Source organism: Electrona antarctica, assembly GCF_951216825.1.
Source record: "Electrona antarctica genome assembly, chromosome: 22".
Taxonomy (NCBI): Eukaryota; Metazoa; Chordata; class Actinopteri; order Myctophiformes; family Myctophidae; genus Electrona; species Electrona antarctica.
In genome coordinates, this window is record NC_136805.1 from 15,544,153 (window position 1) to 15,566,722 (window position 22,570).

General features: G+C 44.7%; 2 protein-coding genes across 9 annotated transcripts in view; one reads left to right on the top strand and one right to left on the bottom strand.

The window, feature by feature from the left end:
- Nucleotides 1–22,570, bottom strand: part of LOC306915666 (protein sidekick-2-like) — a 532,391-nt gene that overhangs the window by 246,396 nt on the left and 263,425 nt on the right. The gene's annotated exons all lie outside the window — the stretch shown is intronic.
- Nucleotides 14,360–15,140, top strand: LOC306915885 (uncharacterized protein; the record flags this gene model as incomplete). The annotated part of the gene is made up of 3 exons (XM_079493543.1): nucleotides 14,360–14,430; nucleotides 14,508–14,745; nucleotides 14,864–15,140. Exons 1-3 carry the CDS (start codon nucleotides 14,367–14,369, stop codon nucleotides 15,138–15,140), a joined length of 579 nt encoding a protein of 192 aa, XP_079349669.1. The 5' UTR covers nucleotides 14,360–14,366.

Genomic DNA, 22,570 nt, shown 5'->3' on the forward strand with positions numbered 1-22,570 from the left:
ACATGAATCCTTTTATCTCCGTATTTGAACTTTTTATGCTTTTGTTTTGCCTAAATGAATGCCCTACTTTGTCCGGACAAGAGTGTCGTGCAAAAGTAATCGAAAATAGATGTAAAAGCTCACAATGGGTCGGAAGTTTGGACGAGTTTGGAAGTTTAAAGCTTCACTACATTTCCTCTTCTACAACCGGATTTGAACCCGGTTTTCTGTGCAAGTGCAGATGTCTTCTTTTTTTTTAGTAGTGTCGGACTGCTTGCTCAGGGGATACATTTAATCGTGTCAGATCCTGTGTCTAGGTGAGACATGACCTTTCACACGATCTAAATGTCTCAATAGAGGAGCAGGTAGACAAAACACAATCACCACACTAGGATGTTATATCGTATCAGAAGTAATATTGCAGTAGATGAGTTAACAAGTGCTTGTGACTAAAAAATAACATTGGATATATTGGAACACAGGTCCCCATGTCCTGTAAAGTACAGTTTTGGACATATTGCTTATATTAAATTATATAAAATTGCTACTTTAAAATTTCAGCAAATGTTTTTTTATTATGCTTACTATCCTGGCTGTTATTACATGTGGTCTGCTTAAAGAATATCAATTTATCCTTTTTTTTTTCATGCTCTTTGTTATTAAAAGCCCTGTCCTCATATGCCTTCATGCGAAGCACGTTTGAATCATCCAAAACACAAACACGATTGCCTTGCATAGCACTGTAGTGACCTTGTTATCCTGACAAGGCATTGGTTTTGTTCACATATAATTACGTGTCAGAAGTGAGAAACCATCCAATTAACCTCCTTGCTCTGCATGTGAAAAAGCACTCGACTCCACTTCAACTGAATGATGTTGACAATGGTTTGGTATAAATGTTTGGTATTTTAATATTTTATTATTTTCTAGAGTGGTTCCCTAGCAGAGTATATCTGCTAGGGAGAAAAGACCTGTCCACTAACGGGGATGTACACTAGTTTTTATCTGACTGTACCACATCCACATGCTGTTTACATTCCTGACTAATACAATATTCAATCAATCAACCAATCAATGTGCAGTATTTCAGCATATATAATCGTTCATACATTTGGCTAACAGAGTCAGGCCAAGTGCAGCGTGCCAGGCTCAGTTCAGACCAACAAAACCATTTTATTTTTTTGCAGAGAACATAATCACGGCTGTTTGAATCACAAGGTTGGCGGCTGACCGCGGGATTCGCATGGGATTCAACGTGTGCAATTGCAATCAAGAAGTCGCATTGTTATGGGATCTGCCACTGTAACATTATACTGTTACGCATCAAGAGCTACCAAAGTTGTTTGGTGATGTTCGACCTCTCTGTGCCGTTCTCACACAACACGAAAAGGTTGATCAGCATGGTGGAACAACCACATCATGTTCAGCCCAATGCAGGGTCGAGGCCCCGGGGAAGCGTTTGATTTCACCTCCACGGCACCTCACCGCGGGGAGCAATGTACTTCTCCCCAGAAGACCTTGTCAGGATTGTAAGGCTTCCGAAGCGATCAATCAAACGCTGCCTTGACTTTATAGACAAGGGCTTACAGGCCACGTAGATAGACGTAGACCTTGAGCGAGACAATCGATTGGCGGCGAAAAGAGCAATTGAGAGAGAGAGAGAGAGAGAGAGAGAGAGAGAGAGAGAGAGAGAGAGAGGGAGAGAGATAGAGAGATGCTGAAGGACAGAAGGTATGAAAAGAGGCCGGTTTCTTTGGGATGAGGCGTGGGGGGGTGGATCAATGGAGCGACTTGCTCTTTTCTTTGAGAAAAGAAAAGAAAAAAATAATGAAAGATCAGATAGGAGGAAAAAAAAGAGTGAACGACTGCCTTGATGACTTCAACGTCAAACAGAACGACAAGAGCGGAAACCAACGACTTTGAGAAGGAACATCGTTCCATCAAAACACAGACGGAAGTTTTTTTTAAAGCCTTTAACCTTACCGCCCTTATAACTGTTCTAAGTCTCTGTCTGTCTGTCTGTCTGTCTGTCTGTCTGTCTGTCTGTCTGTCTGTCTGTCTGTCTGTCTGTCTGTCTGTCTGTCTGTCTGTCTGTCTGTCTGTCTGTCTGTCTGTCACTTTTTCACCCGGTGCCAATTGCCTAAGCTGTAATTCTGGGCGCTACTCTACCTCTGCCAACCTGGGGAGAGCCCCAAACTGAGCTCATGCTTCCTTCAATGCATGACAGCGACGAAATACAGAACCTGTGAAATACGTTTCATACGTTGCATACAGTTTCTTATTGTCAAAAAGAGCCATCTGTGTCTGTCTCGCTCTCTCTCTCTCTCTCTCTCTCTCTCTCTCTCTCTCTCTGTCTATACCCCTCACCTAAAGTTACGACCAGAGCGAGCCGAACAAGAGAGACAAGCGGACAGAGTGTGCTAGATAGCGACAGACGGACAGGTTGAGTGGTATTAAGACTGACAGGGGTGTGGGGTGCCTGAGAGTGTGATGACAATAGCCCTCTGTCTATGTGTGAGGCGTTGGACGCCATGGGTAATGGGGTGGCAGCAGTTCGGAGAGAGAGAGGGTCGTGGCGGGGCGGTAGAGGTAGCTGACGCCAATAGGAGGTGACCAGCAGACACTGAAATGCCATTATACCCTGACAGGATGGGAGTTGAGAACGCTCCTATACAAAGTCCAGAAGCTTCTGTCTGGGATGCACAAACGCACGCACGCACGCGCACACATACGGGCACACACACACACACACACACACACACAGTTGAGAGCTCGCAGATCATCTAGGTAAGTGGACTCGACAGTCTTCATGCTGCCACTGACTGAACTCTCTGTGCAGTCTCACTAGTTCTTCCCTCGAAGTCACCGTCTGCGGCGAGTGAGCCGCATATCTCCTTGCATTACTCCAGCTGTATAGGTGTGGAGTTCTACATCAAACAAAAAGTTAAATACACTGGTGTGAAGTGAGGGGCGTCTGGTTATGTTTGTTTTAACTGCTGTAAACAAACGTTTAAAGTCCATAGACTTGGCTGCCATATGACGTATTCTTTTTTAAAGCCGGACGTTGGAGAATATATACTTTTACTTTGGCACTGGTATGATTATTCAAGTACAATTTTCTATACAGGACTTGTACTACTAATACTGTATTTATGTGTCTCTCTCTCTCTCTCTCTCTCTCTCTCTCTCTCTCTCCTCTCTCCTCTCTCTTCTCTCTCTCTCCCTCTGCACCATGTGTGCCTTCTAGCCGGTACGAGGCCTGTTGTGATGTGGCGCGCTGCGCTGCACAGGGAGGCTGTCCTCGGTCTCCTCTGCACCGGGGTGAACGAGGGAATCAAACACTACCTTTGGCCCTGCAACAAAACCCCCAGGAGGGCCAAACACAATCAAAGATGAGATATAAAAGGATGGGGGGGCGGTGGAGGCCAAAGGCTGCATTCTTTGTGGCTTGCTCTCTCCCCCTCTTATTTTTTCTTTCTGCTTTCGTCTCTCTCTCTCTGTCTCTCTCTCTTTCTCTCTCTTTCGCTTTTATATCCCAAGGTGTCAGATGCCTCTGTAGCTGTAGCTCCGCTTGGCAGAGCAACAGTGGGCAAGCAGATAGAGATAGACAGGGGAGAGAGTACTGTACATGAAAGAGAGAGAGAGAGAGAGAGAGAGAGAGAGAGAGAGAGAGAGAGAGGGAATACAAATGGAAGTTCAATGAGGGCCAAACGCCTTTCTCGCCCGAGGCTAGAGTTTGTTCCGCGCCGGTCTGCTCCTCCACCAAGAAGAGGCCCCCGCGTTCAATCTGATGACTTCAATCGGGGCCGAGCTCTCTCTCTCTCTCTCTCTCTCCGTTCAGCGCCGCTTGCTGACTGACATCACAACCCCTAGAGCCGCCCCCCTGCCCCCCAACCCACCGCCGCACCACGCCGGCACGTCTCTCATCTCAGTTGCATGCGATTCAAAATAAATCTCTATCATACTAGTTACAGGTTCCATATAACAGTTCCACTCCAGTCTTTACTATCAGTATTTTAAGTGGGTTAACAACAATCTGTATTCTACTATGAGCTGTTTGAACCGGTAACATATGCTCCATTGATTGATTCCCAAAATAGGTAAGGAACAAAGTGTGTCCCTTATCGGTTCAATAAGGGACACACACGTCCTTAAGTTTCCAAATAAGGGACGATTCCATTGCGTGTCTCCCGGGACGGTTGGCAGCCCTTAACTCAAGGAGACGCTCCTACTGATGGGAGCGCAGATAGCTCCGTCTGTGTGGGCCGTCTGGTCTGCGTCTGGGAGCGGGCAGCTCATCGGGGGTATCGCTTTCCCCACTTAGCTACTGGAGATGTGGGGAGAATTGGCTCCGAATGGCTCTTGTCCAACGATAAACAAACAATAAGACGAGGGCTGGAGATGGCTCTTGATTGCAGCGAAACGAGACACCGGAGTGGGTGCCTATACTGTAGCTATAGCCACCAGGCACTGCTTGAAGAAGTGCTTTTTCTTTTACTTAAAGTCAAAGTAGCAATACCATTATTATTAGTCTGTTTGGTGCAGAAACCTCTCATCTCCATGTTCTAACTTTTGATGCTTTTTTTTTAATATAATTTTTATCCCACGATTTTGTAACCCATTTTTTCACCCCTGTGTCAATTATCTAATGTGATCCTGGGCTCTACACACCCTCCGCCAACCTAGTCCCCATATATGGAGGACATGGGGAGAGCAACGGACTTGAACTCATGATTCCTTCATGCATGAGTGTCCAAGTTGCTCCTTTACACCTGACAGGGGGCTTTTTTGGTAAATGAACGTCCTACTTGATCACACTACAGCGTCACACTACAGCATCCAAAGTAGCAGATCTATGAGCACAAAATGCGCTGCGATGTAGATCTGGCACTTTTGCTGTTTTTTAAATTGGATCCTGAAAAGTCACAGTTTGGGACATGAGAGGTTTCCACCCGACAGTGACGGTATTCAAGGGGTTTCTGTTTTCCTGCAGGTTCTGTGAAGAAATGCACTCAGGTCTCAAAACATCTCTCTAAAAGGTGTCCAAAATATCTCTTCATCCAGTTGCTAAAAGCAAGGGAGAGAAAGGCACTGAAACACTAAGCGAACATGAAAGTGGATCGTTTGTCTGAACAAAAAGTTGTTTTGAAATGAAATGTGCAAGAATTGCTGCTGCTGCTGCTCATCAGAAACACGAGCACTTGCTCAAGATTAAAGCTAGTGTGGATGTGAAATGGAGTTACAACCACCCCTGTGCTGTATCCACACGATGTAGTTTAGTTTAGTTTATTTAAAAGAAGCAATAGCATTACAGTTACCGATAGAGATAGATATTACTTGCTCGACTCACTGACTTCACTGATTACTACGGCCTGGTTTGAACTTGCACGCCGCCGGCGGTATCACATCTCAAGTCACCGGTTCACTTCCCGTATCTGCGTGAAGTAGGCAGACCCCTTTTTAGGAGAGCAGAAGCAGGCTGCATTGGAGTCTATTCATTCCAATGGAAGAGTGAACGTGAACACAGCTTCTGAATCATTCTTTAGCCCCATGGTCCCTGAACTAAATATTGGACCCTATCGTCACAAAGCCATACAATCTTCACAGATTTTCATACAAAAATGCTATTTTCGGCACGGGACACGCAGACACCATATAACGAAAAAAGTATAAATTAAGCACCAGGGGTTTTCTTTTGTGTTTTCTCATGTAGTTGCTGTCGGGCAAACACATTGTACAGTATCTCCATATTGCAACTTTTTATGTTTTCTACTTCGTCCTACGAGATTCGCACAAAAGCACAACCCTGTTGATGACATGCTGTAAGCTTGTAGATCTGCTAATTCCACTTTTTATGCTAAAAAGGGAACGTCTTTGGACCTGTAAGGTTTCCACCCGACACTACGACAGTATGTGGGCCACTCAAATGACAAGCAGGCTTTTTGATATTAATACAATAATAAATCATTTAGTGTGGGCTTTTAGAAACATCGTCTAAAACACAGTTTAACCCATTTTGGGCGGTAATCCCTTTTGGTGTTAGCATTATGTTATGCTTTAGCTATTGAAAAATAGCAGATCTACAAGCTCATAGCGCGCCACCGAGTGGCGCGCTACGAGCTTCTAGGTCTGCTATTTTTGAAAAATCGAAGAACGACTGACATAGAAACATAGCTTTTTCAGAAAACTGTCAGGATGTAGAAGACATTTTTAGAATCTGATCTCAGGTCAAAATGGGTTAACCAACATCAACTTCTGATGAAAGTGCTTTTAAATGATTTATTGTTATTATTTCATGATTTCTTTGCAACCAACGACACAGCAACTTTTAAACTTTTCTCTGAAGGCTCCCGACGACAGATAACATGCCCAGATAATGACAGATAAACTGGTCCTCATATAAACTTCTCAACTGAAACTTTCCGATGAAAGCACATTTAAATGATTTCCTTTTCTTTTTTTCCCCCCCTTTCTTTTCCACAACGAAAGGCACTTTTAACCCATTCAGGACTGACGTCGAAATAAAAAAAAAGGTTTTCTAAATCATGACAATTTTCGGAAAGATTTGAGGCACATTTTAACGATTTTTCAAAAATAGCAGACCTACAAGTTCATAGCGCGCCACTCGGTGGCGCGCTATGAGCTTGTAGATCTGCTATTTTTCAATAGCTAAATTATAACATAATGTATGTAACCACCAAAAGGGGTTCCCGCTTAAAATGGGTTAAACTCTTCTTTGATGGCTCCCGGCATGGTGACAGATGGTAGCGCGCTGAGAGCACCTGCGTGGGTTTTTGGAGTCCCCGACACGGCGCTCTCTTGTCTGGCTACCTCTGTAAGTCTGTCACAGACGCAAAAGCGCAGCAGTTTGAGCCGACGTGTTTCGCACGCGGTTGTCATGATGGCATTTCAGTTCTATTTGAGTCTCGCTCCTGTTCGGCTCGCGCAAAAAATAACGCCCTGTCAGACAGTCTTCAGTCTTCAGAGACCACGACCGCCAGGCGCCACCGCACGCTGCCTCCAGTCTCGCCAGTGGTGGAAGAAGTACTCACATTTTGTATTAGTATTTTTTTTTTTACTTATGTGGCAATACCACAATATAGAAATACTCTGTTACATATAAAAGTCCAGTATTCAAAATGTACTTGAGTACACTACAAAAGTTTTGGCAATAGAATATACTTAAAAGTATGCCTACCAAAAGTAAAAGTTGGCATTGCGATAAGCTTGTAGATCAGCTATTTTCAAATAGCCGAATAGAGCTGAAGTGGTCAATGAATGTTTTGTAATAATATACAAAATGTGCAAAGTCACTAGAATCAAAAGTTTAGTAAAAGTACATTAGTAAAATGGAGACGTAAAGCTTTTTCATGCCAAGGACTCCGGAATTGAAATGTATTTGGCAACAGGGACCCACATCTTTTTGCCAGGGACCCGCAGAAGAGAAGATTTATGTAAAACAAAACAAAAAAAAACAATTGAGTGTGATGATATTAACTATACTTTTTCTGGGGCCCCCCTGGAATCCTCCCCAAGACCCCGCTTTGAGAACCAAAGTGTCACACTAAACAAGTGACAGGCAATGATAATGACAGGAATGTGAATAAATCGTGTACTCGCACTTCCAAGATTCCGCGGCATAATCGCTCCGCCGTTAGCGCTGTTTGAGCGAGAGCCAGTTCTATATGTCGGGATCGTTCCGTAATCCTCATTGATTGATGGACACAGTCAGATTGTTATCCTCCCTCTCTCTCTTTCAGCTGTGGGGCGAAACTGATATGAATTTTTAAAAGGCTGATAAGTATGCAAAGCCTTTGTACAGTGAGTCTACTACAAAACGCATAATATTGCAATATATCATCATTGCTGTCGGCAGAAACCTTGTATTTCCATATTTCAATTTGTTGTGTATGGTTTTTTTTTCACGTAAATTAACCCATTTAGACCTGAGGCCGATTCTAAAAACACCTTCTAAATCTAAGTTCTCTGAAAAACTTTGAATATGAATAAAAGAATTACAAATGAATTGCTTTAGGTGCTGCAGCACATGGCACCGACCTTGGGGGGACACCAAACAGCAGGGAGAAAGCGAGAAGAAAACTCAACAATCGCCGCAACAGTGCCAAAATGTAGTTAGTGCTAAAATAGTGGAACGTGCCGGTATAAAGCGACTGCACCCTCTGCGCTGCACCTTTTTCCAGTTTTTCATGTGTCTATGAGGTGACAGTACTTCATTAGACACCCTGGAGTCGTTTTTATGTGCAATGGTGTATTAACTTTGTATTTAGGGTTTCTTCCTGGAGGCTGAACCCTTGACAGTCAAACGGGCCAATGAAATAAACAGTAATATAGTGACATCACATAATCAGCCCCTTCCCTAACTCCTCCCCCTTTATCATACAACTACAGCTGTGGGTGCGGCTTCAGTTCAGATGGATCACCACCCATCACCACCCACCAGGCAAACCAGGCATACTTAATGAACTGGTGGGTGTGCCCACATAAAAACAACATTTTAACAAATACTGTACACTTTTTTTGAAAAAACTATACCTCCTTATATAACAATAAGACCTGATGATCATGTTTTAGGGTGGAAAAAAATCACGGCACTCCATCTTTAACATGAGATGGTTTGAGAACCACTTTTGCATTTATGGCTTCCGACTGCATGCGCTTTTTGGCCGAGGGTGTTGAAACTATGAAACCAAACAAACCGAGGCCTCTCCGCCAAGACAATGCTATCGATCCACTCTGCTGGATCCAGACGATGCAAGAAGAAGCAAATTACAGCGGCCAACACAAGCCTGGCTGTCTAGTTGTTTAACCCACGTTGTGAGGCTGGCGACAGCAGGGAACTGCTCTTACACTATAGAAAGGAAGAAAAGAAGAAAGGATTCAGAGGAAAGGCTTGTTGAGAGACGGATGGGGAGATTTGGAACCGTGCTGTCTGAGAGATCCACTCACATACACCATCAGGTGGGGGGGCGAAAGAAAATGCCTTTTTAACCACAGTATTCATACAACAACAACTGACACTCGTCAGTCTAAATCTAAATCACACTAATAAAATGAAATATATATAGTCAATCATATCGTCAAAGAGAGATACTGTATATAGGCTATATAGTCAAACTTTTCATGCCAAGACACCCCATGAAAAATCTGATGGAAAGCGCGTTAAAATCAACATCACAGACAGACAGACAGACAGACAGACAGACAGACAGACAGACAGACAGACAGACAGACAGACAGACAGACAGACAGACAGACAGACAGACAGACAGACAGACAGACAGACAGGCAAGACTTAACAGACTCAAGAAATAAATAAAATATTAACATCAAATAGCTCAAACATGCTGCATAACCCCAATCTCTCATTCTGTCTCTACTGTATCTTACATGCTCTCTCTCTTCTCTCTCTCCCCATGTCTCTGATTCATGTCTTCATTTTAATTCTATTATAGCTCTCTGCTGCGTTCTGTCTCACTCTTCGTCTCTCACTGTCCTTTCTTGTGTTTATAGTTCCTGTAGTCTGCAGGCTGCTCTCAACCCACTTCTCTTTCTTTCTGTTCTCCCTCGCTCTCTCCCTCCTTCAGTGTCTTTGGGCAAGACACTGAACCTCACATTGCCTCCAGTGGTTGCCACTTGCCACCATTGGTGTGGGAAGTGAGGACGCTGGCGTCGACTGTTTGCCGCTTCACCTCCCAATATATGAATGAATGGACCATTGTAAAAGCGCTTTGAGTGCACGTAATGCATAGAAAAGCGCTATAAAAATGCAATCCATTATTGCTAAATTATTTAATTTTAGTCTTTCGTTTTTCACGTTTATTTTTGTCTGTGACAAAATTAACACTGCTACAAGCTCACAACGCGTGGCAGGTAAGGGGCCCTTAGCCTGTGATAGCTAAGTGGTGTCATAGACTGACCACATGAAGTTACACACGATGTAACCACATATTATTACAATAGCCAGTCTTTGTTGTCTTTAATGTATATGACTTACAGTATTCCTCAGTGTCTCTGTTGGTCTTGGTTCCTCTTTGTCTCTCCCTGTGCCCTCCTTCCTGAACATCCTCATATCTTTCTATTATTCCGACACGCTAGCTTGGCCTCCGCCAACACAGTCTAACTCCACAGGCCTGCCAAGGGAAGATAGCCCAAGCATCAGCCTGCCGTCACAGCTGTTAGCTGGAGAGGCAGGCGATGGATGGACAGCCCTGGTCGATCCGGAGAGAGAGAGATGGAGGGAGAGAGAGAGAGAGAGCGAGAGAGAGAGAGAGAGACAGTGTTTGACGATCTTAAACTGGGTCCCAGCCTTAATGAGAGCCTTGACGGCACGGCCATGATTTTTTAAAATCGTTTTCCCTTTGTTTCGATTCCTCGCTGTGTGTGTGGAGCATCAAGATCGCTTAATGTTGAATCTTGGCTGCTATTACGCTCCGGCTGAATTAGATTCACTTGACACCAGCCAAAGACGTCTCGTCCCATTTATGCCTGCGTCGGTTCGGAATGGAGGCAGCGATCTATAGCTCAACACCTCTCAACACAAGATGTCCGGGCTGCGGCTATGAATAGACGTGTATGCATGCACGCACACACACACACACGCACGCACGCACGCACGCACGCACGCACACACGCACACACGCACGCACGCACGCACGCACGCACGCACGCACGCACGCACGCACGCACGCACGCACGCACGCACGCACGCACACACGCACGCACGCACGCACGCACGCACGCACGCACGCACGCACGCACGCACATACACACACTTTGAAACATGCAATACATTCCAATTCTTTGCACGCAAACAGATGTTGAGATGTACACACTCATAGCTTTTGTTTCCCACTTTGGTGCGGTTCTCGGATGTCCATGAACTGTATGTGTTTTAGGCATGTTGTGAGCTTGTAGATCGGCTATTCGAACTATTTTAAAATGTTTTAAAAAATAATAAAATAGGCAAGATAGGGCCACTGTACTGTAGGTTCTGAATCACTGCTGTGTGCGTGCGTGTAAATAACACTTCCTGTCTTGTGAGAGTAACACTGCTACCTCATCATATAAAGACAGATTTATTCTTGGTTGTACATTGTGTCTGCCACCTGAAAATATCTGATCTACAGGCGGGGTGTTAGCTTGGTTGTACATTGTGTCTGCCACCTGAAAATATCTGATCTACAGGTGGGGTGTTAGCTTGTAGATGGGCTATTTTCTGCTGTGGGGCTCCAGCAGCACACACACTAAGTACTGTGAGAGTCAGACATAAGTGACGTCCACACTGAGAACACGCACGCACGCACGCGCACGCACACGCACACGCACACACATGCGTGCACGCTTATGCATATAGATAGCATCTACCCTGGAAGTAGTTGCAAGGAACAGGTGTCTCAGACAGAGATTGAACGAATTGGACAACAGTGGAGGAGAGAGAGAGAGAGAGAGAGAGAGAGAGAGAGAGAGAGAGAGAGAGAGAGAGAGAGAGAGAGAGAGAGAGAGAGAGAGAGAGAGAGAGAGAGAGAGCGAGAGAAAGACAAAGAGAAAAAGAGAAATCACCAAGGTAAAACCAAGCTACAATTACTTTTTTTTTACCTGTGTAGATTTTCATAGTTGAGTAGCAGCACCGAGAAGAGAAAAGAGAAAAAATATAATTAGATAAGCTCCAATTTATCACAATTTGATCCATTATCCCACACAGAGAGAGAGAGAGAGAGAGAGAGAGAGAGAGAGAGAGAGAGAGAGAGAGAGAGAGAGGAGAGAGAGAGGAGAGAGAGAGAGAGAGAGGAGAGAGAGACATTAGAATAGTTAGTAGTGAATTAGCACACAAACAAACCAACAAACAACAAGTGTAACTTATGTCTCCATTAAACAGATAAACCGTAGCATTGGTTGAAAACTATTTGAAGATCTGGATCCGGATGCACGGATCCAGTCCGGGTTTTCTTCCTAATAAAAATGGCAAAATCAACAGTTCATATTAAAAAAAACAAAAACAAACATAGGATATGAGTTTTGGTGATGCTTAGTCTATATTGTCTTAATCAACTTTGTTTGTGTTTGTTTATGTACTAAAAGAGTGGCTTTGAGAGCTGTTCCAGTGTACAATGTAAGTCAATGAGGAGCATATTTTGAATTATCGATCTAATCACTGGAGCTGGAACTGTACACAACCCAAACCTCTACAAAAGTGGTCTTACCCTTTAAATTAGTTTCGCTCCGATGTCACTAAAATGTGGAACGCCCTAGCTACCAACAGCCATTTTTGTTATCGTTCTTCACGAAATTCAGCAATATGGTACACGTTTTGATGAATTGAAAATGGAGGACCCTCATGTAAACAAGTCTTAATTTGTGCTTTTTTCTGGTTTTATCCTCATCTGTTAATACAATTATCAATCAATCAATCAATCAATCAATCAATCAATCAATCAATCAATCAATCAATCAATCAATCAATCAACCCAACTGAACCTGGGCCTTCCAAGATCTACAGCTTCCCCCCCAAATCCCCACCTTTGCAGATGAGATCAATGAAGCTTGGGGTTCTATACCAGGAAGGTCGATCGTGCAACAGTGCCCCCTCAGTCCTATGTCATGAGCTCATGGTACATAGGATGGTACCTGTGGGCATGCAGGGGCCACTAACTCAGAGTGCATGGTACATATGATGGTACCTGTGGGCATGCAGGGGCCACTAACTCAGAGTGCATGGTACATATGATGGTACCTGTGGGCATGCAGGGGCCACTAACTCAGAGTGCATGGTACATAGGATGGTACCTGTGGGCATGCAGGGGCCACTAACTCAGAGTGCATGGTACATATGATGGTACCTGTGGGCATGCAGGGGCCACTAACTCAGAGTGCATGGTACATAGGATGGTACCTGTGGGCATGCAGGGTGGCACTAACTCAGAGTGCATGGTACATAGGATGGTACCTGTGGGCATGCAGGGGCCACTAACTCAGAGTGCATGGTACATAGGATGGTACCTGTGGGCATGCAGGGGCCACTAACTCAGAGTGCATGGTACATAGGATGGTACCTGTGGGCATGCAGGGGCCACTAACTCAGAGTGCATGGTACATAGGATGGTACCTGTGGGCATGCAGGGTGGCACTAACTCAGAGTGCATGGTACATAGGATGGTACCTGTGGGCATGCAGGGTGGCACTAACTCAGAGTGCATGGTACATATGATGGTACCTGTGGGCATGCAGGGTGGCACTAACTCAGAGTGCATGGTACATAGGATGGTACCTGTGGGCATGCAGGGTGGCACTAACTCAGAGTGGGTGATGTGTGATACTGTAGTGGTTTAGAGTTCATCGTCACACATACAGGCTGTGGTGCATCAGTAATCTGCAGCCCTGGGGAAGCGTTCTGTGTCATGCACACCATAATACTGTGCAATGCACACTGTAATGCACACCATAGCAATACACGTGGGTGTGTGCGCGTGCGTGGCGTGCGTGCAAGATAGAGAGAGATGCAGAGAGCTCAAAGTCTACACACGCACGGTGACCTGGAAATGCCATGGGGACGCTGCCAACTTGGAGAGACCTCCGCTACCACGCACACGCACGCACGTCACACGCATTCCCACGCACACACACATACACACACACACACACACACGCATGTATATCACCAACAGCTACAGTGTATTTGAGTGTGATGCGGTGATGTGACTGGGGTGTCTCCTATAGTCCTATACCTGCAGACACATAGCAGTTTCACAGGGCACAGGCAGACAGTGATCAGGAGGGATATAACACAATGTTTGTACCCTGCTCTGGACAGCATGCAGACAGTCAGGATAGCCACTCTGTTGTGCCTCCTACAGTATACTGTCAGGATAGCCACATACTGCCAACAACACATTCCCTCCACGCACTGTCCACCTGCATCCTGCTGCAATGGCCTCACAGTCAGTGGTGGAAGAAAGTATACATTTATTTTTACCTTAAGTGAAATCAATGCAGAAACACGCTGTTACAAGTAAATGTCCGGAATTATATATACTGCCATCAAAATGCACTTAAAGGAGCATTCAGTGATTTGGGTGATTTGGAAAACCACCCAGTCCGCCCCGGTAACAAAATGTGCACATGCACACGCTCTACAGTGGGGGGAAGTGTAACAGCAAGTGAACCAAGGCCCGCCCCCACACATGATTGGAGGAAGGCCCCTCTCATCCATTGGATGAAGACTTTGCCACCCGCCACCAAAACTGAAACTAGGGTTTTTTGACCCCAGGGGCTCACTGGGGACAGGGAGGAACTCCTTGTAGATGAAGGCATGACATGTGGCAAAGGGAGCAATTCAGTCATTAGCTATGTACACCACTTCTTCTGTAATTATGGGCTGGGAGAGACGGACGTGGATCTTCACTGTGACAACTGCTGTGGCCAGAATAAAAACAAGTTTGTCTTGTGGTATTGTGCCTGGCGCACGATACACAAACTGCATCATCAACTCGGGCTCCACTTTTTGATTGTAGGTCACACAAAATTTGCTCCTGACTGCTACTTCGGTCAGTTCAAGAAGATCTTCCATAAGTCAGACGCCCACAACCTGGCTGACATCGCTGCAATGGTGAACAACAGCTCAAAGCCCAACATCGCACAGCTGGTTGGAACAGAGGATGGCCGTGTGATGGTGCACTGCTATGACTGGCAGAAATTCCTCCAACCATACTTCCGCCCACTGGAGCACATCAAACAGTACCAGCATTTCCGGTGGGTTTATTTTATATTTAAACAATGTATTTATTGACACTTTTCAATTATATAAAAACTTGTGTTTCAACCCTATAACAACCACTACTTACATAATTTAATATTTCATCACATGCAGCTTTGATGCCAACAAGCCTGGCATAGTGTTTGCCAAGAAACGACACAACGATGAAGAAGAGGTGAAGTTCCAACTGCTTCGTGACGTCAACGTCCTGCCACCAAAGCATGGATTTCCCACTCTACAACCAGCAGGACTGGACAGAGAGAGGCAGGCCTATCTGTACAAACACATCCGAGAGTTTTGTGAGGACTATGCCAAAGACACAACATGTCCTAAGCCACCACCCAGCCCACCATCACGCCCAACAAAGTCAAAGACACCAGCCAGATTGTAGATTGTAGAATTTTAATAGGATGTTATACCAGGAATTGTTTGCTGTGTTGTTTGCTGTGTGGATTGTAATGTTTGCTGTGATTTGATTTTTTATTAATTATTCCTGGTGTAATTATTGTATATATTGTGTATATAAGGTAAATGGCCTGAGTCACGTTATGTATTTCTACCTTAAATACTAGTCTAAGTACATTACAAAAATGTTTATTTAATAAACATTAAGGCCTCTTCATCCTTGCTTGTTTTGTTGGAACAATAGGGGTCGCTGTTTTACCGAATATTTGCCGTTGGGATTTCTCAGATTTGTTTGAGAAACGGATATTATTATTATGCTATTATGATTAACGTGAATGAAGCTTTACTTCATCAGAGTTACGCAAACTCCGTTTACTTCATGGGGCCAGTCTGTCTGTTAGTCTGTCAGTCAATGGCGGCTCTTCTACATAACCTTCTTTGTCCCTATTTGAAGGCCTCAAATAGGGACAACCGGAAGTTTACGGAATGCATTGCAGTCTATGGGCTCGTGCAAGTACATGAACCACGTGACCGGGCTGTTTTCTGCCCCCTCAATATCGCAACTCTTCTATAAGATGGCTCTCCGCATCAAGTGCATAATACTTGTTTATTTGGAGTGAACATGACATTGACGAGTAAATAATATTAACACGACTCCCGTCGATAAGTTATTTAGCCTGGACATTTCCGCATTTAGCTGAAAACGGGCTTAGTACTATTCGGCTAGCGGCAGGAGCTAACGGCTAACAGTCTAGGCCAGGCAGATGCAAAGATGCTGTCTACCATTCTGTCAATGTAAGCGTTTGTATAGCTGTTGCAAAACACACAAAGCTACAGAGCTACAAAGATGAACTGGTTTCAACTTCACCTACACAGATTCAAAGCTACAAATACGCTGTGTATCTTTGTTTTTGTTCCCCTCTATTGAGAACAAAGGGACGTTTAATAAAAACTGTGGTAACTGCATTATGTAATCAACTTTGACTACTATTTGAATCTACCCCAATAACATAATATAGGTGCTAAAACATTGACATTTTCCAGTTACTATAGTTACTTTGTAGATTTTGATAATTATTATAAAACATACATTAACCACTTCAACCTTATATTCATTAGTATGAATAGGGTAGTAGTACTTTAACTTAAGTAAATCAATTGGGTAATTTATAGTATAGGCCTACTACTTTTTTGAATTTGACAATTTTATAAAGGCTCATTTCCTTACTATACCCTGACCCAGAATGAATAACTATAGCTTCACTCTTGTTTTCGACTCAATACTGCCCCCGCCTGGGGGGGTAGAGTACCTCATTTTAGCAATGAAGAGGAAACAGCGCCCCCAAATGCCACTGACCGTGGAACTGCATCTTTGAAGACCAAATTCTCAGATTGCTGTATCTCTGCAAGACATTACTCTATAAGCCATATCTCAAAAACTAGTGGGTCAAACTGCACAACCAATATGTCAATTTGAAGCTATGATTCCCTGCTTTCATATGACATGATAAAAACAAAAATGAAAAAAATCCAATGGCAGTCCTTCGATCAAATCTGGTCACATATGGTCAGCACACTCTATAGTAGGGAGGATTATCCAGAAAAAAAATAAAAATCAGTGATATTTAGATTAAGTCAAATCACTGAATATACCTTTAAAGTACCACAATTTTAAAGTGGTTGTTACGCAGAATGTCCCGTCTCCCAAGTTTTCAAACCTTGTAGATCGGAGTGTTTAATGTATGTGCAGTAATATAAAAAACAAAATCTACAAAGTAACTAGTAACTCAAGTTTTCAAATAATTGTAGTAGAGTAAAACTACAATCTGTGCTTCTGAGAGTGGAGTAGAAGTAAAAGTATTGAAAAATGGAAAAAATTCATGAGAAAAATACATAAAAGAATGACTTAAGTAAATGTATTTAGTTACTGTACACCACAGCTCGCAGTAACCACAGCCTGATAATTCCCGATTCATACAATTATTACATAATCACCTGCTCGCAATTAGTTTGAGATAATCGCAATTATTTCAATGTCAAAATCATTTCCATTTATCTCCATATTCATCAACTTGAAACATAATGGAAATAGCCGAGCTTGTAGAACGGTGATTATTTTAGTACATTAGTGCTGTAAAATTTACATTTTATTCACTTAATCACACATCGACAGCGGAGGTAGTCTTTGTGATTGTCTTGCTCAAGTACACTTGGACCAAACTAACCCAGAGGGATTGTGGGCAGTGTGGGTGTGTATGAGCACGGATGAGCATGGAAGTACCACGCCAATACCGCTGGATGGCACTGTTGAGCAGCGCCGCACGCACGCACGGCACGCACGCACGCACGCACGCACGCACGCACGCACGCACGCACGCACAGGGAGGAGGGCGGGGGAGGACGACGGTACAGTACAGTACCAGTACATTACCTACAGTACAGCACCACTCACTTCAGACGGGTCTGATCTTTTTCATCATCACACAAAAGCATCACGAGTAGCAGATCTATTTGAGCTCGTCGATCTGCTGCTTTTGCTATTTTTTTTATTTGTAACAGTTTTGTACCTATCTACAGTATGAGGTTTCCATCCGACCGAGACAATTTAAAATGTGTGTTATTTCCTTGTGGCACAAGCTGGTCTATTGACTGTTCTATCGCTGTAACTGATGCTAACTGTTTTTGAATCTTGCCTCATGGCAGCACATCATGTACATACATTCCAGCCGTCCAACCTGCTCATCGGGAGCAATTTGGCGTCCATTGTCTTGCTCAAGGACACTTCGACCTAACCCACCCAGTCCCAAGCTGCTGCCCTATACCACCACCAACCAACACACCACACATGTACCGCTATCACCCGCAAAACCACCACAGCACCACCCAACGGCAGTGGCTCAGGGGTATAGTGGCCGGTAGAGCGGATGAATTGGAAAAATTGGAAAAAATCCCGGGCTCCCCCATGGGTTAGTGTCAAAGTTACTTGAGCAAGACTCTGACCCCCTAATTGCTCCCGATTTGCAGATTGCATGGTTTCCTCCACCATCGGCGTACAAAATGTGTGTATGAATGGATGAATGTATACAATGCACAATCTAGTATGTAACGCGCTTTTGGATAAAAGCGCTATATAAATGCACCATTTACCCACTTAAAAACACCACTACCCTTCTCTTTCTTGGACTCGCTGTGCGTCTCCATCGGGGGGAGGATTCAATCAGGGGATCAGCCATTGTGCCGGAGAATAGGAGCCATGATTTTGGGCACAGATGCTGATTACATTGCTTCGTCATTAACGCTGGCATTGTACGCTTTCTTTATACGGTCCAAGAATAGGCCAGAACCAACAAAATAAAACAATTTGCCATGACATCTGATGCACGGGGAAGAACAGAGGGTTCTTTATTTCTTTAGTATTGGTTGTTTTGGAATTTATGGAGGGGCATATATTCTTCTCCCTGAACGAGAGCTGGGGACCGCTTGGAACCGTCATGGCCGCCGCCATGAGGAAATGACATGAATGACTAAGCGGGAGACAAAGACAACACGACGTCAACACGACGAATACTGATGCGTCCGCTGTGTCTGTGTGTGGAATTAAAAAGACAGAACTGCAGAGGGACAAGGCATATGAAAAGAGGACCAGAGCGAGAGAGACATAGACGGAGATGAACAATACAAAGGTTAGTTCAGGGAGGAGAGAGAGGGAAAAGGTGATAAAGTAGTTGAGGAAGAAGGAATTCCAAGTACAGTAAGGACATACTCTAGAATCGAATGTCAGTGACAGACACTCTTGCAGCAGACAGTTGTGGACAAAGTACTCAACCCTCAGTACTTGAGTCAATATACTCCTGTCCTGGTCAATTATATTACTCTACTGGAAGTGAAAGTTGCTCTGTTCAATTTCTACATGCTTTTAAAAATACTTAAAATACTTTAAAAATGTTTATGTATGGAGACTGGAGGGCTCTCCGTCCTCCCGGTGGGAGCTCCTCACTGGCAGGTGAGTCAGCAGCAGTGACAACACTGGGGAGGAATTCATGAGCACAACGACTACATTGGGGCGAAAACAGGGTAAAACTAGATCAAGTGCACCTCTGGGCACAGGTCTCCACCAGGCCAGGCCAGGTTGTGGCCTGGCCTGGTGGAGACTTATGGTGCTATAATAGGCCAATGTGAAAAGGGTGCCATTTCTTCTCTCGCCTTGGATGGCAATTGGATGATTTGAGGCATTTTGTTTCAAAAATGTGTTTTGCAAAAATCCACCTGTTGGTGGCGCTAAAACAGGCAAATGTGAAAAGGGTGGGATATATTCCTCAGCCTAGGAGGAAAGTCTATGAAAGATTTCACGTCAATTGCACGCTGCGTTCATGATTTGAGGCTTTTTGTTCAAAACGGGCCAATCCTGCAAACTTTGAAAGCCAATGTTAGCCAATTATGATGGAATATGTAATATTGGACAGATCTACCTTGAACACATGACTGTAGAGATACTGTGTAACGATGTCGACTGGGTTAATGGTGCCGGAGATTATCTGGTAACGGACGGACGGGCGGACGGACGGACACACACACACGCACACACGGACGGAGTGCAAAACATACTCTCTCCCAATTCCTTCGGCCTGGTGGAGACAACAAACAAACTGAATTTGGCCCAAAATGATCTCAAACAATCTACACATTCTAGGATCAGTTATTAAAGTCACATTGTTGAAGAGGAGCTGCTGGCTCAAATCCATGCAGGCCCCTACAATCCCTATAAAAGCTAGTTCAACATCGCCATATTTAAATGATTCACCCTCGTCTTATCTGGAGCATCAGAACGTTTCCTTTTAATGGAGTAATGGAGTAATGGAGAATGTACGTCATATGTAGACGAGTAAATTGGCTATTTTTGTAGAGGACAGAAATAGCGGATTTGCTCGTCCACATATGACGTAAATTCTCCATTCATTGTCAAAGGGAAATTGAATGTTTGTGCAAGACGGAAATCTACACTAATAGCTGAATATAGGAGGGGCTGGCGCCCCTCAAAAATGGACATAAATTTGACCCAAACAATTACTGAGAAAATAAATGTGTCAGCAACAACCCTGCAGGAGGAGGCTCTTCTTCAGTGTCGTAAACAAAACCTCCTCAGTGAAGCAAAACATCCTGAGCATGAGTCACACTGGATTTACACCACAACGTCCAAAATAGAGTCATTAAGATGTTATGCTGTCAAAACTGGCAATATACAAACACATTTCTCTGTCCAAATTGAAACTGTCTGGGGAGCAGTCTCAGCCCCACTCCATTTAAACTTTGAGTTTTGGATGCTTTCATATTGATGAATTGACAACATCACAAGAACAATCACATATCCCTGGTTCTCAGCCTCTGTGAGAAATGAATCGCCTCCCACTTAAAGCCCACACGGGCTAGCCCAAGTGGGAACCATCTGGTGCCCGCTGACAAGCCCACTTGAGTCCCATATAGTTCAGCCCACCTTCAAACCATATGGGACCCACGTCAGCCCCACAGAGATTGCGAAGTTGGGGCCCACCTAGGGCCCAGGTAGAACCCACTTAAAGCCCACGTGGGCTTCCCAGTTAGGACCCACTTGGGTCCCACATAATATTGCCTAGGTGGGGCCCACCTAGGGCCCAGGTAGCACCCACTTAAAACCCACATGGGCAACCCAGGTGAGAACCATCTGGTGCCCGCTGACATTTCTATATGGGTCCCATATGGTTATCCCACCTGGCTCCCACATAGGTAGCCCACCTCTAAACCACATGGGACCCACGTTGGCGTGCTGGCTGGGCTTGAACCACGGTATTCCATATTAATTGGGGAACACATAGCATTAGCCGTGGAGATCAAGGTGAACGTGAACTTGTAGATCGCCTATTTTCGGACAAGAGATTTGGTGTAGAGGGGACAAAGTAAAAAGATCTATTTTAACCGCTTACATCCTACAATTTCTGTCCCAATTTGCCCCAGAATGTTTTGTCTGTCCATTATAATTGTGTGTCTCTGTCCCACGGTCATAACTCATAACTCGCGAAGGCTGCCGGTCTAGTATGGTTAATTACGATACAGAAAAGAATGATCAAATTCTACAAATATTTGTTATGCAAAATGACCTGGTCCTGACGTCCTGGTCTGTGACGGGACAAATTATAGCTCAAGAAAATCACATTAACTGTTGGACATCTACCACAAAAAACGCACTGCAGACTCCAAGCCTATTTGGCTCTGAGACAGACATATACACGATAGCAGACTGTGTGAAAACCATGACTGATCGCAGAACTGAGAGAGAGAGAGAGAGAGAGAGAGAGAGAGACACAGTGTGTGTGTGTGTGTGTGTGTGTGTGTGTGTGTGCGTGCGTGCGTGCGTGCGTGCGTGCGTGCGTGCGTGCGTGCGTGCGTGCGTGCGTGCGTGCGTGCGTGCGTGCGTGCGTGTGTGTCTTCACCCTATAGATCACAGGTTAACTGGAATTTCCAAACACAATGAAAAGCAGCTCTCTGCAAAGAGCCATTTTTTCCCAGCTGACGGACGGCATCGATACACACCAACAACAACAACTACAGCCACAACACCACATCCATACCACATCTCCCCTGATCCTAACTGAGGCCATGGAGGGTGTGTTGAGTCCCAGTAAGGGACACCGGTGACCATCTGTCTAACACACGTAAACACACGTACGCTGTACGGTGCAAATACTGTAGAGTCAGACGTGGAATCAACTTCTTTTCAGGCTCTTTTTCAGTCGGTTTATAAAGCATTCAGGACCAACAATTTCTGATTTTGTGCGATATTAAGAGCCACCCATCGGGGACCGGTCTGCTTTCTGTCCCTATAACAAAGCTAAACGTGGAGAAGCAGCATTCACTGTAGTTTGTACTGTATGAGATGCTGAGCAACCGTAGCTTTCGGCTCCGGTGCTGGCACTGGTGTTATTCAACATCTACATCCACGACCTAACCCTAACAACATCAAGGAAGTACGGCTACGCAGACGACCTGGCAATTCTGCTCAGCAAACCAACCTGGGAAGCAATAGAGGAAGGCCTCTCTGAGGACATGAACATTCTGTCTTCATACCTGAAGGACTGGCACCTGAAGCTCAGTGTTGAGAAGACTGTGGCAACAATGTTCCACCTCTACAACAGGGAAGCAACCCGTGAAATTAACATCATGGTTGACAACGCCCAGCTACAGTCCCAGTCCTCCCCGACATACCTTGGAGTGAAGCTCGACAGAACACTGTCCTTTAAAAAACACCTGGACAGCGTCAAGGGAAAGACCACCGCCCGTGCAGCACTGATCCGGCGTCTAGCTGGCACGACATGGGGAGCATCCACGAAGACGCTGCGCATCTCCACCGAGGCCCTGGTGTTCCCCACCGCTGAGTACTGTTCC